Source organism: Equus asinus, chromosome 23 (assembly GCF_041296235.1).
Source record: "Equus asinus isolate D_3611 breed Donkey chromosome 23, EquAss-T2T_v2, whole genome shotgun sequence".
NCBI classification, from domain to species: Eukaryota; Metazoa; Chordata; class Mammalia; order Perissodactyla; family Equidae; genus Equus; species Equus asinus.
The window spans coordinates 15,255,659-15,274,023 of record NC_091812.1 but is presented as its reverse complement, the minus strand read 5'-3'; the positions used below and the strand labels follow the sequence as shown (position 1 = coordinate 15,274,023).

Below are 18,365 nucleotides of genomic sequence, written 5' to 3'. Positions count from 1 at the left end.
CCTGATCCTTTGTATAAGTCCTATTTTTACTCCATGGAGGCTCTTGGATATCCTCTTTGAAATTTTCAAAATGATGTGTTTTGGTATGGATTTATTTTTATTCATTGTGCTGGGCACTCAGCAGATCTTAAATCAGGAAAGTTCTCTTGGATTATTTCTTTGATAATTTCCCACCCATTCTTTTCTCTGTTTTTTCTGGGAACTCCAATTTTTTGGATGCTAAACTTCTGGACAGTTCTCTATCCTTTCTTTCTTATTTTTTTTATTTTTAAAAAATTTTTTTTGGCTCACTGCTCCATTTATTAGAATAATCACATTTGGAGAGGCACAAAGCACTTAAGTTTTACATGACTACAAAGTTATCACAAATCCCAAACTTTTCAGCCACAGATATTTCACTTATTCCATTTAAAGAAAAAGCTTTCAAAACATCTTAGTTTGATGCACAGAGACCCTGAATACATGGGAACTACATATTTTTAAATGCTTGTACTTCCTGCTCTGATAATGTCTTCTTTAAATAGAATCCAGCACAAAAGGGATTGAAATACGTAAGGTCATGATGCAAATGCTTTGGAGAGAGAGTGAAATCAATCTGAACAACATGGAAAAAGACGTAGTGTGCACAGAGGTTCTGCAGGGAGTCACTGAGCCATCTGGGCTTCCATGGCTTGTGCTGTCCATTCTGGTGCTGTCTGACTAATTTTCTCCAAAAGGTTATTCACTTGGAAACAAAGTGACTGGATCTGTTTGTCCCATGTTGGCAGGGCTTCTCGTGTTTCAAAATGAACTATTCCATCAATCTGATCGATAAATCCATTCATACGGCCTTCTGTTATCATTTGTGATGCTATCTTTTCTGCCTTAGCTGCAGATATCTCTAAAAGAGCTCCAAGTTCTTCGAAGGTAATATTATTATATAATTTGCTTGCAGACAACAAATTGTGTTCAATAACAGCTCTGTCCAAAATGCTGGAACCATCAGCTGTGGTTGCTTTTTGGTGAGGCAACAGCATGGCAGCAAATTCTTGAAGTTGATTTCCTCTGATGATCCTATCTAGGTACATTTTCTCTAGGATCCCATAAACAGCAAGTTGCTGGCACCTTTCCTCCTTAAAAAGAGTAGCTAGCATCCGAGAACGCTGCTGTCCTGTTGATGCTAAGATGGTACAGTGCAAAGCATGTTTTAAGGCCTCTAGTCTTTCACTTTCGTGCACTATTGTCTTGTAAGAGAGCTCACTGTACCTTTGTGCAGCTTCAATGAATTTTCTTCTGTAATCAAGAACACGTGCATAGCATACCTTATAATGTATCTGTAACTGTTCGTTGGTTGATTCATTCTGAAGCAATGATGCTCGATTTATGTAAGCCTCTGCCTGGACGGGATCATCATCCTCCAGATATAGCCTAGCAATCTTCAGGTATGTCTCCAGTTTATAATCTACATTGTATTCTTTTTGTCCTGTTTCCAAAGGAATTCCCACCAACACTTGGGCTGCATTTCTCCAGTCTTCTTCTTTCTCATATATGGATGCAAGATGCTGTCTTATGGAAACAACCTGCTCCTCAAATGAAATGACTCTAGGCTGGATCTTCTCCAAGGTGAAATGATAGATTTCTTTGGCTGTGCTCTCAGGCAGGTTAGGGAGATGTGTGCAGAAATCAGTCAGCAACTGTCGAGAGATCACAAGGCTGACATTCTCATTTACCCCTGCTTCCACAAAAGCTTTCAAAGCTTCTAATTGTTCTGCCCCAGATAACTGAATGGCTTTTTCCAGGATCTGGCGATACTTGCCTGCCAGATCTTTATGAGAGCCGCTTGAATTCATGAGCTGAGCCAAATCCTGTCCCACGGCTGCTGCCATCTTTCTTCCAGCTCAGCCCAGGCTGCTGGGCCTCTCACTGCCAGAAGGAAACTGAGTGTCCTTTCTTTCTTATTTTTTATCTCTTGGTCTTACTGCTGCAGATTTTGAAAGAACTGTCCAACTTTATCTTCCAATCCTCTTATTATGTTTTCCATTACCATTCTCTCATTATTAATTTCCAAGAACTACTTATTCCATCCTCTGGATGTTCTTTTCTTTTTAAACAACATCTTGTTCTTGTTTAATGAATATAATATTACCTTTTATTTTTATGGGGACACCAATACTAATTTATTTGAGGTGTTCTTTTCTTTGAATAATCTTTTTTTCTTTATTTTCATTGGTTCCAACTTTTTCATATTGTACGCTTAAAATGATTTCCTTAAGTAACTGCTGACCATTGCCTGTCAGCTTATATTTAAGAGTCCAGAACTAAAACGCTAGTAGGAAGTTATCTGTACATGGGTGGGGCAAGTTGATTGTGACACTAAAGGACAGCAGTTTTTAGACTGTTTTAGTTTCAAAACAGTGTTAAACTCTTAAAAATTACTGAGAACACCAAAGAGCTTTTGTTCCTGAGGTTATAACTACCAAAATTTATCATGTTTGAAATTAAAACAGAGACACCTAAAAATAATTATTTACTAAAAGTAATAATAATAAACCCAGCAGAAGTTAACATGACTAATATTTTTTGTTAAACAGTAACTATATTTTACAAAACAAAAAACTATTTAGTGAGAAGAGCAGCATTCTTTTACGTTTGCAGATCTCTTCACTGTATGGCCTGGAAGAAGACAGTTAGATTTTTTTTTTTTTTTTTAAAGATTGGCACCTGAGCTAACAACTGTTGCCAATCTTCTTTTTATTTTGCTTTTTTCTCCCCAAATCCCCCCAGTATATAGTTGCGTATTTCAGTTGTGGGTCCTTCTAGTTGTAGCATGTGGGATGCCGCATCAACATGGCCTGATGAGCGGTGCCATGTCCGCGCCCAGGATCTGAACTTACGAAACCCTGGGCCACCAAAGCGGAGTGTGCAAACTTAACCACTCGGCCACAGGGCCGGCCTGACAGTTATATTCTTACATTTACTTCTGCATCTAATCTGTTGCAATATGTTGGTTTAGTTGAAGTATATGAAGAGAGTTTAGCCCTGCAAAGACATATAATTTAAGAAGGCAGGAGTATTTTAATAGCTGCTTCATATAATTGTGCACATTCTCCTTTAATACTACACAAAACTCATCAAGCAATGCCCACCCCGGTTCCCGTGAGCCTGTCTAGGAAGGAAGGTACGGCTGTCTAGGGGGTTGGGGATGCACCATGACAAGAGCTGAAAGGATCCACAGCTTACTGGCCACGCCTTCACCTGAACACTGAAGTCTTCAGACTGCAGAATTCCCAAACAGCTACATCAGACAGATTCTGGCAGTAAAATTGTCGTCTAGGTGAAGACATGGGTTCCTGGCACTTCCTACCCCACCTTCTTCCCCGACGTCCCCTTCTGATCTCTTATATATAAAAGGAAAAAACAAAAACCTTTTCCTTTCCTTTGCATTTCTTTGTCCTTTTGTACTATATCCTAGGAGAACTACTTGGCTTACTTTTTTAAGTCATTATTTGCTATTCAATTGTATCTCCTATTTAGCCTGTTCATTGAATTTTCTTCTTTTCTCCTAAGTTATCTCTTTAAAAAAAAAAAACAAAAAAACCCAACTTATTCCTATTTCAAGGATTTGATAGTTTCTCTTATTATTCTTAGGACAATTATTCCTTTTTAAAAAAAATCCACTTGCTTGTCCTAGGGAATGCATTTAATTGGTGTATTTGCATCTTTGTTTGTTGCTTTTGGTTCATTTTTCCTTATGGTGTTGGTTTTCCATGAATATCTGGTGATTTTTGTTTATTTGTTCTTTCTGGAATTTGGGATTCCACATTAGCCTCTCCACGAAGGCTCTGGTAGCCTGCCTCCAGTACTTGTGGGGAGGGTCAGGATGTAGTGCTGGTTGGGGTTGCCAATAAACTGCATTCTGGGAGTTGATAGGCATTTGGTGCTCGCTTCTCCTCCGAAGCTTCCTCCCTCCTTCTTGTAGGAACAGGACACCTCTGTTGTCTCTTGTCTGGGGATAGTGGATAAGGAGGAGGAGTATATGACAGTCTGGCTGGCTGGCAGCTGTTACTGCAGTAGTCCAACAAGTTATCTTGTTGGCTGCCAGGAACCTCCTACTTCCTGAATCCACCTCCAAAATAATGTTTACCTCTTGCTGTAGTCCACTCTCGCAAGCTTTTTGGGCTGTGGTATTTTCCTTCAAAAACATCTCACTATCTACCATTTTAAGCCTTTCTCATAATCTGTGGTTCAACAAAAGCCCCCCTGGTTTTACAGTATTATATATTTAATTGTTAAAATTCCCCCGTCATTTCTAGGAGCTGGAAGCATACAGCGAATGTTAGGGCATTCATGTGCTTAGCCCATCACTTGACTTAGTTTCTCACATTACATGTTGTCTTACTCTCTCCTGACTAGATTACGAGAGCTGCTGTTCCTCAGAGGTCTTGCACTTTAGTCTTCAGCATCTGTCCAACTTCTCTACGTCAGAGCTACGTAAAATATGGTCCTCAGAATCAGCAGCATCAGCATCGCTGGGAGCGAGGCCAAGGAATCTGTTTGCATTTTTCCAGGGGATTCTTATGCGTACTGAAGTCTGAGAAATGCTGCTCTATCTCCATATGCCGTGGTTAGTAGCAGTCCCCAGAACGAGATATCAATCTCTGGTAATAATCTGAATACTTGAAGGAAACAGGATAGAATTGTATTTAAGGTTTACATTTCTATTGATTCTTATAAACTGTTAGTTTAGCTGTATTATTTTGTTGATAATCAACTGTAAAATTCTCAGAGATAATTTTTTATTGAACTACACAATTTCTTCTTCTCGTATGTGAACAGTCTGTCTTTTCTCCTGAAATCACCTTTTCTAAACTTCACTTCTTGTTCTTTACCATCTTCCTGAATAACTGAGGTCTCTTCAACATTTGTCTTCCACAGCGCTCTAACATCTTCTCAAACTCACTATCAAGGTGGTTTTAGACCTAAAATTAATGTGTTTTTGAGTCCAACATTTAAGTTGTTAACAAAAAGACATACTTAGCTTGACTTGTAAATACCTTAAGTTTTTGGAATATATGAGCTTTCTAGGTGGAATAGGAGAGGAGGAAAGTAGTTGCGTGTGTGTGTGTGAGATGTAGAATGCTTTTTCGTGTGTATATTTTGCACAGAATCTCACAGAATATTTTGCATAGAGTAAGGACTCCATGAATGTCTGAGAAATGGAAAAATATGCCTGAGAGTTCCATGTACTCATAGTAAATCCAGAACTCTGAAACAAAGAAGCAGGGAGGTGGTGATCTTGCCCTCCAGCCTTGTTTTATCAATCTTCCTCTAAAAGACCTATGAGTGCAACTCTTCTCTCATCATCTTTAAGAAGGAGAGTCAGACACTATCGCTGTGCCTGGGTAGGTGGAAAAGAGTCTTGGCACCAAGGGCTTTTATCAAGCACTCAAACTTATGGGCTGCAGATTGTATCTCCCAATTAGGCTGAAAAAGGTCCAAAATAATTTTCATGAAAAATTCTAAAGTTCCATGTAAACTCAGGTAGCTCTTGGTTCTACCAAAACGCAGACAGGCCAACTGATAATCTTCTGAAGGGCTTCAAAGCGCTCATGGCCTTCCAGCTCTCTCTTTTGATCTGAAGCTTGCCAGAGCATGGAGATCCAACTTCAATACTTCGAGTTATGCAGTACTTTCCAGACTGTATTACACTAAGCATGAGGTCTTGACTGATTACCAGGGCAGCACTTCCAAATGACTTCTGCACAAGAATTCAACTGCAGAAGGCTCAACGGTAACCATATACTGCTGGAAACGTCCTTCCCATGTGGTCGTATTGAAGCTTCCAAACCGTCTCCAGCAAACCACAGAAGTGCAAGATAAACTGATGATGCTCAGAGAGTCCACAATGTCGCTCCTTCTAGATGGTTTGTAGCAAAGAACAGAGAGAATTTAAACATTCTGTCACTGAACTGTTGATTTTACTTGGTGGCAAGTGAAACTCTATTTAAAACGCTGTGACAAGACCATTTATCAGGTCTCTAAAAATAAGGCAAAAGGAAACTAAACAGATTTTCCTCTTTTTTTATTCCTCTGACACTTTATGCATCAAAGTTATTAGATTAATTCCTATATTTTCTATGACACTTTTGAATCTTTTGAAATGAACTTTAACCATTCAAATGGCAAAAAGTAAAAAACAATGTGTAGGTCACCTCTAGAAAAACACAAACCACAGAGAAAACCAATATAGCATTGTTTACATGGTGCTTAAAAAGTTTGAGAGGCTTTCAGTTGCTTCAATGTTTGAAGTCATACTAGTGGAAGGAAAGTAATGATAAAACTCACATTTCACAAACAATGGGAATATCAGGATTCAAGTGCACCAGAAAGTAGTTTGCTGACTATGCTGTATTCTGATTCAATTTTTTTGATTTTTAAATCTTGACAGTGTACAGAAAACTTTATATATATAATAAGGGAAATTTATATATTATGATGATACATATTTTAATTATTATTATAACATATGACAGGAAGAACTATAATGGCTCCAGCACGTTTGGCAGCTCTTTCAAATCTTATCACAACGCCATTTCTCTACCTGATTTCCTGAAATCAGTTTCTACTCAAGACACGAGAACACACTTTGGTGAATTTATAATTCACTAGAGAATTGTGGACTTAGAGTTCTGAGTCTCAAACAAGCTTTTAGGGCTCCAGGTTCTTTTATGGATGGAGAGCAGAACACTTCCTGGTTTTAGATCTTAAAAGCAGGACTTTAAAAACTCATAAAGAGACTCAAAAAGTATATTAGGCATCAAATTGCTTTTTAAATTCAATCTTCTGATTACGTATAAATGAACTTAATCCAAGAGACTGAATTTCCCTAAAAACTCAACGCATTCAGAAAAATATCTGCAAGAAATTTATCTTGTTGAATTTTAAAATTCTTTAAAAAAAACTTCCATAGCAAACATCATTCAATAGAGCAAATTAGGAATGCATCAGATGTGTCAGTGTCCAGGGGACATTCTACTAGCACACACATCTCATATTCTTGATAAATTCAGTTAAGAATTTTACCAATTACATCATAGATACATTTTGACTAAGAACGCCCTAAACCACTAACAAAATCAATCACCATTTTAGCCTTGCTGCTACTGTCCGCTGGGGCACCAGCAAGGACACCCTTCAGTGGGCTTTGCTTTGCACCAGGGAATTTGTCCATATTGTTTTGAAAAACAAACATCTTTCACGAAGAAACAGTCATGAATTTGGGAATGAACCTGCCCCAGAAGATGGCCCAACCTGACACGAATGGAAGTTTTTCAGCTATAAAGCACATATCAGCTAGTATCTTGCAGCAGGCTTTCCTACTTATAGTCAGTAGAGTGTAGATGTCTTTCTGAACTGCTGTCTTCTGTCCAAGGATGAGAAAATGAAAAGCACAAATAATTCTGAGGAAAGAGTCTGGAAGGACCAGTATAATCAAATATGAGTAGAGTGCAAAAGGATGTAAATAAAGGGAAAAAAATACTGCAAAGAGGAATAAATACTAAGCAACCTAAGGCTGATGAGAGATGATTATTTTCTCATGAACGGCACCTGTTAATCTGGAAACAACACCCTGAGGCAGGAAGTAATTTCCTTATTACAAATATTATCTGTTCACTTTTAGTTTCTGAGCAGGTAATACTGCATTTTAGTTTTTAAAGTTTTCTTATAAAATACTAATGACTGGTAGAAAAACATAATATTATAACATCAACTGTGTACTCATTGCCCAGATTTTACAATGCTAACATTTTATTAACATTTCTATTTGATATTTTAAAGAAATAAGATGTTTCAATTACAGCTAACACAGCCTTCTCCCATCCCATTTGCTCTTGCCCTTTCCAGGAGTTCCCACTCCCATGAAGCCAGCATAGGTCCTTTCTGTCTAGTTGAACACTTTGACTTTATACGTACATATTGAATGTTTTAAAATTTTATACATATATTACATATTATGGCTATCTCTTTGCAACTTCCTTGCTATTCTGTTCCATGGGTCTACGTGTCTGGCTTTACGCCAGTACCAAACTGTTTTAATGAATGTAGCTTTATATGTTTTAAAATCAGAAACTGTGAGGCCTCTGGCACTGTTTCTTTTTTTTTTTTTTTTAATTGTTTTGGCTACTTGGGGTCCTTTGAGATTCTATATGAATTTTGAGATGTTTTTCTATTGCTGCAAAAGAAAAATGCCATTTGGATTTTTCTAGATCGAATCCTATCTATAAACTGCTTTGGGCTGCATGGACTCTTAACAATATTCAGTCTTCCAACACAGGACGCCTTTCCATTTAGTTGTGTCCTATTTTATTTCTTTGAGCAATGTTTTGTAGTTTGCTGTGTACTCGTCTTTCACCTCCTTGATTAAGTTTATCCCTAAGTATTTTGTTCTTTTTGATACTATTGTAAATGAGACTGTTTTCTTAAATTTCCTTTTTGGATTGCTAATTGTTAGTGTAGAGAAATGCAACTGACTTTTGAGTCTTAATTTTGCATCCTGCAACTTCAATGAGTTGGTTTATCACTTCCAACAGTTTTCTGCAGAACCTTTAGGGTTTTCTACATATAAGATCACGTCATCTACGAACAGAGATAGTTTTACTTCTTCCTTTTAAATTTGGATACCTTTTCTTTCTTCGTTTTGCCCAACTTCTCCGGCTAAGACTTCCAGTACTGTGCTAAAAAGAAGTGGTGAGAGAGGATATCTTTGTTTTGCTCCTGATTTTAGCAGGCAGGCTTTCAGTCTCTCACCATTGAGTATGGCCACCCCTGCTCTCTTGTGCTTACCATTTGCATGGAGTATGTTTTCCATCCTTTCACTTTCAGCTTATGTATATCCTTACATCTAAAACGAGTTTCTTGTAGACAGCATACAATTGGACCTTGTTTTTTATCCATTCAGTCATTCTATGTATTTTGACTGGAGAGTTTAATCCATTTGCATTTAATGTAATTACTGATAGAGAAGGACTTTCTATTGCCATTTCACTGTTTTCTGTATGTCTTCTGATCATTTTGTCCTTCTTTTTCTCTCTTGCTGCCTTACTTTGTGTTTTGTTGATTTTTGTTTTTTTTAGTAATATGCTTTGATTCCCTTTTCCTTTGTGCAACTTTTACAGGTATTTTCTTTGTTGTTAGCATGGGAATGACATAATACATGTATGGTTCTAATAATCTATTTTAAACTGATAACTTCAGTTGCATACAAAAAGTTTACTCTTTTATATCCCCTCCATGCTTTATGTTATTAATGTCATAAGTTACATATTTTTCTATTTTGTATCTGTTAACATAGTTTTACAGTTATAGTTATTTTTATGCTTTCATCTTTTATACTTTATATGAGAATTAAAAGTAATTTATGCATCACCATTACAGTATTACAGAATTTTGTATTTGTTTCTCCCTTTACCTTTCCCAGGGAGTTTCATATTCTGGTATGCTCTCATGTTGCGGTCTAGAGTCCTTTTGTTTCAACTTGAAACTCTCTTTAACAATTCTTGTAAGGCAGGTCTAATGGTGATGAACTCCCACAGCTTTTGTTTATCTGGAAGTCTTAACTTCTCTTTCATTTTAGAAGGACAGTTTGTAGAACACGATAATCTTGGTTGGCAGGTTTTTACTTTTAGCACTTTGAATATGTCACCCCACTCCCTTCTGGTCTTAATGCTGCTTCTGAGTAATCCACTGATAATCTTATGGGAGCTTCCCTGTATGTGATAAATTGTTTTTCTTGCTGCTGTCAACATTCTCTCTCTTTGACTTTTGACTGTTGATTACAATAAGTCTTGGTGTGGGCCTTTTTTTTTTTTTTTATTAATGTTATGATAGATTACAACCTTGTGAGATTTCAGTTGTACATTTTTGTTAGTCATGTTGTGGGTACACCACCTCCCCCTCTGTGCCCTCCCCCCACCCCCCCTTTTCCCTGGTAACCACCGATCAGATCTCCTTATCAATACACTAACTTCCACCTATGAGTGGAGTCATATAGAGTTCGTCTTTCTCTGACTGGCTTATTTCGCTTAACATAATACCCTCGAGGTCCATCCACGTTGTTGTGAATGGGCCAATTTTGTCTTTTTTTATGGCTGAGTAGTATTCCATTGTGTATATATACCACATCTTCTTTATCCAATCATCAGTTTCTGAGCATGTAGGCTGGTTCCACGTCTTGGCTATTGTAAATAATGCTGCGATGAACATAGGGGTGCAACGGACTCTTGAGATTTCTGATATCAGGTTCTTAGGATAGATACCCAGTAATGGGATGGCTGGGTCATAGGGTATTTCTATTTTTAACTTTTTGAGAAATCTCCATACTGTTTTCCATAGTGGCTGTACCAGTTTGCATTCCCACCAACAGTGTATGAGGGTTCCTTTTTCTCCACATCCTCTCCAACATTTGTCACTCTTGGTTTTGGATGTTTTTGCCAATCTAACGGGTGTAAAGTGATATCTTACTGTAGTTTTGATTTGCATTTCCCTGATGATTAGCGATAATGAACATCTTTTCATCTGTCCATTGGCCATATTCATATCTTCTTTTGAGAAATGTCTATTCATGTCCTCTGCCCATTTTTTGATCAGGTTGTTTGTTTTTTTGTTGCTAATCAGTGTGAGTTCTTTGTATATTATGGAGATTAACCCTTTGTCAGATAAGTGGCTTGTAAATATTTTTTCCCAATTAGTGAGCTGTTTTTTTGTTTCTATCCTGTTTTCCCTTGCCTTGAAGAAGTTCTTTAGTCTGATGAAGTCCCATTTGTTTATTCTTTCTATTGTTTCCCTCAACTGAGGAGTTACAGTGTCCGAAAAGATTCTTTTGAAACTGATGTCAAAGAGTGTACTGCCTATATTCTCTTCCGAAAGACTTATTGTCTCAGGCCTAATCTTTAGGTCTTTGATCCATTTTGAGTTTATTTTGGTGTGCGGTGAAAAAGAATGGTCAAATTTTCAATCTTTTGCATGTGGCTGTCCAGTTTTCCCAGCACCATTTGTTGAAGAGACTTTCTTTTCTCCATTGTAGGCCCTCTGCTCCTTTGTCGAAGATTAGCTGTCCATAGATGTGTGGTTTTATCTCTGGGCTTTCAATTCTGTTCCATTGATCTGTGGACCTGTTTTTGTACCAGTACATGCTGTTTTGATCACTGTAGCTTTGTAGTATGTTTTGAAATCGGGGATTGTGATTCCGCCGGCTTTGTTTTTGCTCAGGATTGCTTTAGCAATTCGCGGTCTTTTGTTGCCCCATATGAATTTTAGGATTGTTTGTTCAATTTCTGTGAAGAATGTTCTTGGGATTCTGATTGGGATAGCATTGAATCTGTATATTGCTTTAGGTAGTATGGACATTTTAACTATGTTTATTCTTCCAATCCATGTGCAAGGAATGTCTTTCCATCTCTTTATGTCATCGTCAATTTCTTTCAAGAAAGTCTTGTAGTTTTCATTGTATAGATCCTTCACTTCCTTGGTTAAGTTTATCCCAAGGTATTTTATTCTTTTCGTTGCGATTGTGAATGGGATTGAGTTCTTGAGTTCTTTTTCTGTTAGTTCATTGTTAGTGTATAGAAATGCTACTGATTTATGCACGTTAATTTTATTTGGTGTGGGCCTTTTTAAGTTCATCCTAGTTGGAGTTCTTTGAGCTTCTTAAATTTGGATGTCCAATTCCTTCCTCAGATTTGATAAGCTCTCTGTCCTTTTTTCTCTCTCTCCCCTCCTTCAGGGACTCCCACAAGGCATTTAACTGGTCCACTTGATGGTGTCCCATAAGCCCTTAGGTTTAAGTAACTTTCCCCATTCCTTTTTCTTTTTATCCTCCTGACTGGCTAATTTCAAGTGACATATCTTTGAGTTATCTCCTTGATCAAGTCTACACCCCTCTAGTGAATTTTTCAATTCAGTTACCGCATTCTTCAGCTCCACAATATCTGTTTGGTTGTTTTTTTTATAATTTCTATCTCTTTGCTCATATTCTAATTTTTTTCATGCATCATCTTTCTGATTTCATTTAGTTGTTTATCTGTATTCTATCATAGTGCATTGAGCTCCTTTAGGACAACTATTTGGGGTTATTTGTCAGGTAATTCATAGATCTCCATTTCTTTATTAGAGAAGGTTTGTAAAAATTGATCTTGTTCCTTTGATTGGGCCATGTTTTCCTGTTTCTTTGTGTGCCTTGTTGTTTTTTGTTATGGTTCAATGCATTTGAAGACACAGTCACCTCTCTCAGTCTTAACGGACTGGATTTTTACAGGGGAATACTTTCACTAATCAGTCTGGCTGGAGAATCTGGGGGTCCTTCAAACCTTATTTGGGAATAAATCTTCTCTGGGTTTGTGCACGTAATTTCCCAATTAGAGAGTTTTGCCAGTTTCTTTTTCAGGAGTTTGTAATCTCTTCCTCTCTCTGGTGTCTGTAGTATTGCAGGTTCTCTGGTGCTGCAACAAGCCAATAGGTTCTTTTGTTTTCTGCAGCTCCCAAGGCATCAAACTATGCTGGTTCTGTTACTGCTCCAAGTCAGGGGAGACAGAAACCAATCCCTAGGGCAGCCCCTTCAAAAGGTGAAACACTGGATGCACATTCCACTCTTCTCTCCCCACCTTCCTCCCACCCAAGAGAAAAGCTGTGAGTTGGATGCTTTCTCCTAATCACACTGACCTCAGCCAACCTCCATCTGCAGCTCTGCCAGTTCTCTGGTGCTGCAAAAAGCAGCTGAACTCTCTTTAACTCTCCACAGTCCCCAGGCATTGAAAGCATGCTGGTTCCCATCAGTGGTCAGAGTTAGGCAAGACAGATACCAGTCCCACAGGCAGCTCCCCAAAAGCCAGAACATTGGACACATCCCACTCTTCTCTTCCTCTCCCTGGGGAAAAGCTGCAAGCTGGACTGGCTTAGGGGAAGGGCTATTGTGGTCGATATAAAATGGCTTTCTTATCTGTTTCAATATGGCTGTTCTTGACTTTGAGCTTGACTTCTTAACTGACTTCCGGACTCTCATTAACGGCTCTTTGGGCCAAATGCTATCATTAAGTCAGTGTCTCTGTGGAAACAAGGACTGGGGCTTCCTGTCATATCCTGCTGATGTCACTTCTGAAGAAGTTTTAAAATGTTTATTATTTATCAAGTTTCCCTCTTTTGGTAATTATCTGCTTGCAGTTCTTTTCCATTTCCATACTGGAGTGTTTGCCTCTTTCTGACTGATTTGCAAGGAGGCATTTCTATATTTTGCATACTAACCCTCTGTTTGTTTTATAGGTTGCAAAGATCCAAGTCTGGCTAGTCTTTTCCATTTGTTAATATTTTGTTTGTTTTTAGTTTTTGCTTATTCTCAGCTGAGTTTTAAAAAATCATCAGTGACGTATTTTGGGAGTTTGGTGTAGATCATACATACACAATGCATGCTATTGATTTTTTAAGTCTCCTTTAATAAATATTTAATTCTGTTATTCGAAAGATCGACTATTCATCATTAACCTCAAGGCTAAAGTCTTTATCTGATGTGTAAATAACTGATTGTAAATGCTCTCCATGCACCTATGGGATTCTTATTACTTTTTAGGTATACTTCATATATCACAAAATGCACCTATTTGAAATGTACAATTCAAACATCTTTAATAAATTACTGAGTTGGAAACCATCATGATCCACTTTTACAACATTTCCATCACCTCAAGATCTTTTGTGCTCATTTGCAGGAAATCCGTGTTCCTACCTCTAGTCCCAGGCAACAACTAATCTACTTTCTCTTAGATTTGCCTATTGTAGACATTTTATAAAAATGGCATCACAGTGTGTGGTCTTTTGTGACTGGCTTTCACTCAGCATCATGCCTTGAGGTTCACGCGTGTTGCAGCATGCATCAGTAGACTGTCCCTTTCTTACTGAGGAAAAGCACTCTTCCGTATGAACATACCGTATCTTGTCTATCCTTTCACGAGTTGATGTATATTCAGGTTGCTTCCACTTTATTACAAATAATACTGCTATGAACATTTGTATACAAGTACTTGTGTGCTTATTAGCCATTTCTGTACATTTTTTGGTGACATGTATTCCAATCGTTTGCCTATTTTTTAAATTGGGTTATTTGTCTTCTAATTACTGAGTTGTTTATATATTCTAGTATGAGCCTTTTATCAGATGTATGATTTGAAAATATTTTCTCACCATCTATGACTTGTCTTTTCATTTTTTAAATGGTGGTAAAACTTTTTGTTTATCCATTCACTTTTTGATGGTCCTTTGGATTTTTCTGGTTTTGAACTATTACAAATAAAGCAGCTAAGAATATTTGTATAGAAATATTTGTGAATACCTATGTTTTCACTTGTCATGAGCAAAACTCAAGAGTGGAAATGGTGTGTCAAATAATGGGTATGTTTAACTTTCTGATAAACTGCCACACTGTTTACCAAAGTAGTTACACCGTTTCACATTCTAGCAAACAGTGGATGAAACATCCAGTAGTTACATATCCTCTCCAATACAAGCTAGTTTGAGTGCTTCAGATCTTAGCCATTTGAGGGAGAGTATACAATGGCATCACGTTTGTATTTTTCTTTTTATTTGTATTTTGATTTTCTTAATAATGTAAAATTTACCTTGAGTGAAATACACAAATATCAAGTGAACAATTCAATGAGTTTTGACTAATGTGTAAACCCTTGTATCCACTATCACAACCTCATGCCCTCCCCAGGCAATCCTCACTGCCCGTAAGCAACCACAGTTCTGAATATCTATCATGTTAGATTAGTTTTGCCTATGCTTGACCTTAGTATAATTGGAATTGTACATTATGTACTCCTGTGTGCCTGGACTTTTCTTAAATTTATGTTTTTTAATTTTAATTTTTTTTTTTTATTTTGAGGAAGATTAGCCCTGAGCTAATATTTGCTGCCAATCCTCTTTTTTCTGAAGAAGACTGGCCCTGAGCTAACATCCGTGCCCATCTTCCTCTACGTTGTATGTGGGATGCCTACCATAGCATGGCTTGACATGCAGTGTGTAGGTCCGCACCCAGGATCCGAACCAGTGAACCTCAGGCCACAGAAGCGGAATGTGTGAACTTCACCACTGCGCCACTAGGCCAGCCCATGCCTGGCTTCTTTTGATCAACAGTATGTGAGATTCATCTGTGGGCACATGTCAGTAGCTCATCCCTCTTTATCGCCCAATAGTATTCCATTGCATGAACATACCATAAATTGTTTATCCATTTTTCTGTTGAGACACATTTCTGTCATTTCCAGCTTGGGGCCATTATGATTAAAGCGGATGTAAACATTCATGTAAAAGTCTCTTGTGGATACAGGTTTTCATTTATCTTGGGTAAATACTTAGGAACGATATTCCTGTTTCTTATAAGCATAATCAAACAATTTTCCAAAGTGGTTGTACCATTTTACACTCCAACAGTAACATGTGAAAGTACCCGATGCCCCATAGTCTCACCACATTTGGTGTTGTTACATCTTTTTAATTTTAGTCATTGCAATGGATGTAGAACCACATCTCAGTATGGTTTTAATTTGCATTTCTGATGAGTAACGACACTGAGCAAATTTTCATGTGCTTATTGCCTATTCCTGTATCTTCTTTTGTGAAGTGTCTAATTCTTTTGCCCATTTTTGAGACTTTTGTCTTTTGTTATTAATTACTGAGAGTTCTTTATAGCTTCTGAATTTAAGACTGTTGTCAGATATACGTATTGTGAATATTTTCTCTCAATCTGTGACTAGCTTATTCATGTTACATTTGTATTTCTCTTGTTTAACTTTTTTATTGTGGTAACAGATATATAATAGTTATCATTTTAACCATTTGTAAGCCCATCACCACAATCTATACCCAAAACTTTCATCATCCCCAACATAAACTATGTACCATTAAACAATAACTCCATTCCCTCCAGCCCCTGATAACCTCTATTCTGCTTTCTGTCTCTATGAATTTGCCTATTTTAGGTGCCTCATATAAGTGGAATCACACATTTGTTCTTCTCTGTTTGGCTTATTTCACTAAGCATAATGTTTTCAAGGCCCATGCATGTTCTTGCATATGTAAAAATTTTATTCCTTTTTATGGCTAAATAGTACTCTACTGTATTTATATAGCACATTTCGTTTATCCATTCATCTGATTGATGGGCACTTAGCTTGCTTCCACCTTTTGGCTATTGTGAATAATGCTGCTATGAACATTGGCGTACAGATATCTGTTCGAGTCTCCACTTTCAATTCTTTTGAATATACACCTAGGAGTGGAACAGCTGGATCTTATGGTAACTCTGTGCTTAACTTTTTCAGGAACTGCCAAACTGTTTTCCACAGTGGCTGCACCATTTTACATTGTCACCAGCAAGGCACAAGGGTTCTACTTTCTCTAAATCCTTGTTAACATTTCTTATTTTCCATTGTTGTTTGTTGTTTAAATTACAGCCATCCAAGTAGGTGTGATGTGGTATTCTCTTGTGGTTTTGATTTGCATTTCCCTAATAAGTAGTGATGTTCAGCATCTTTTCATGTGCTTATTGGCCAGTTATATATCTTCTTTGGAGAAACGTCTAGTCAATTCTCTTGCCCATTTCTGAATCGAGTTTTTTGCTGTTGAGTTTTAGGAGTCCTTTATATATTCTGGATATTAAACCCTTATCAAATATATGATTTCCAAATGTTTTTACTCATTCAATAGGTTGTCTTTTTCACTTTCCTGACAGTATCCCATGATTCGTAAAAGTTCTTAATTTTAACGAAGTCCAATTTATCTACTTTTTCTTTGCTGGTTGTGCTACTGGTGTCACATCCAAATAATCACTGCCAAATCCAATGTCATGAAGATTTTCTCCAGTGTTTTCATTTAAGAGTTTTATAATTTACTTTAAGGGTCAGACTCAAAGTATTCCTAAAGGCTGAGGGCAAAGACCATTTCTGATAGAGCTTTAATTGGCAATAGCTTTACAAAAAAAAAAAAAAAACACAAAGTGCCTCAATCCCCTAATTCTCTTAGTTAATGATTTGTTAAAAATGAACTGCTCACCAATGAAAACAATTTTGAATTCTTTCACATACTGAAGAAACATTTTGAAATGTGATTAATTGCCTTTTAATTTGTCTGAATCTATTTAGTTTGTTTAGCCTAGATTTTGGAATATAATATTTCCTAAAATAGGTTAATGTGCACATCAAATATGTGTTGCCTTGTAAATATTCCCGTTGCATGTGTGACTGCTGCACACACACGGGGCTGAGCACGTCTTTCTCCTATGTTCTCTACTGTCTATGTAGGGCTTGCTGCTCAATGGATGCTCAAGAGATGGCACGTGATTTACTGCCCTAGGAGAGTTGGGAGAATAGTGAGTAAAAAAAAGGAAGTTTGATAAAACTCACCAATTTGCCATGTATTCCACTAAAATAATCTCTCCACATAGAACATAACTATAACTATGAACATGCATTTCCTGAGAATTATAAAATTTCTCTCAGAACCAAGCTGATACATCTTGAAACTTGAGAAGAAGGATGTTTAGTTTAACACCTACCGTCTTTGAGTGTTAAATCCATTAAGATGATTCTCTCTGAGTTCAGACACTAACGATAAAACCATCTGTAAAACAGAATCAGTTGCAGGTTAACTCACACTGCAAACAGTGTTACATCAGTTCTGTTTCTCTTAGTGTGAGTGATATTTCCGGTGAGATTCCCAACCCTCCCCCACCTGTCCTCTCCTCGTTTTACTTTGTCAAAATGAAAAGAAAGCAGCCAAGTCACATTTACTAATAATTTGGATTATATGTTTAATGTCTGTTATTCCACATGGCTATTTAAGCAAACGAACAATAGAAAATTAATTTTCTAAGAATTAAAACCAAACTCATTAAAAATAAAACCATATTAGAGCTAGTTTATTTTTATTTCTTAATTTAGTTCTTTATTTTTAAAAATGCTATTCATACATAAAGCTTCCAAAACACTAGAATAGTTAACAAACATTAAAAAATCTCATAACACTTTTTAGAAGAGCTATGTTAAGATCATAAATTAAAATTTCTTCAATTTGGCTAAAATTTAAGGCAGAAGAAAATATAGATTTAATACTAAGATATAAATGTATAATACTATTTACAAGGTTGTTATTTAGTGAATTTTTTTACTTTAACATAAAATTCCTATCTGGTTGTTTTAAATACAAAATTTGTCCAATGTAAAAGGCTGTGTTTACATGGGTTAAGGAAACCTCTTCTCCCAAAAAATCTTTGACAGAATAAAGGAGATTGTTAAGAGACAGAGAGGTTGGTTGATTTAGAATAACCTCTCCTGGTTTCC

General features: G+C 37.0%; 2 protein-coding genes across 9 annotated transcripts in view; both read right to left on the bottom strand.

The window, feature by feature from the left end:
• The window catches only part of FANCC (FA complementation group C), a 253,228-nt gene that overhangs the window by 66,171 nt on the left and 168,692 nt on the right, over positions 1 to 18,365 (bottom strand). For all 7 annotated transcript variants that reach the window (XR_011497288.1, XM_044756963.2, XM_070495591.1 and 4 more), the window contains one exon: positions 17,582 to 17,646. Coding sequence is in view for 6 of the 7 variants with exons in the window: in XM_044756963.2 (XP_044612898.1) it covers positions 17,582 to 17,646 (65 nt within the window). In the remaining variant the exon portion in view is untranslated. The remainder of the gene's footprint in view (positions 1 to 17,581; positions 17,647 to 18,365) is intronic.
• LOC106841110 (COP9 signalosome complex subunit 4-like) lies at positions 277 to 1,972 on the bottom strand. Of its 2 annotated transcripts, XM_014856933.3 has the most exons (2): positions 864 to 1,972; positions 593 to 790 (listed from the first exon to the last, which is right to left on the bottom strand). In XM_014856933.3, the coding sequence occupies exons 1-2, from the start codon at positions 1,863 to 1,865 to the stop codon at positions 722 to 724; spliced, it is 1,071 nt and encodes a 356-aa protein (XP_014712419.2). In that variant the 5' UTR covers positions 1,866 to 1,972; the 3' UTR covers positions 593 to 721. The 2 variants fall into 2 exon arrangements, with proteins under 2 accessions (XP_070351694.1, XP_014712419.2); XM_070495593.1 differs by having other exon boundaries at positions 277 to 1,947.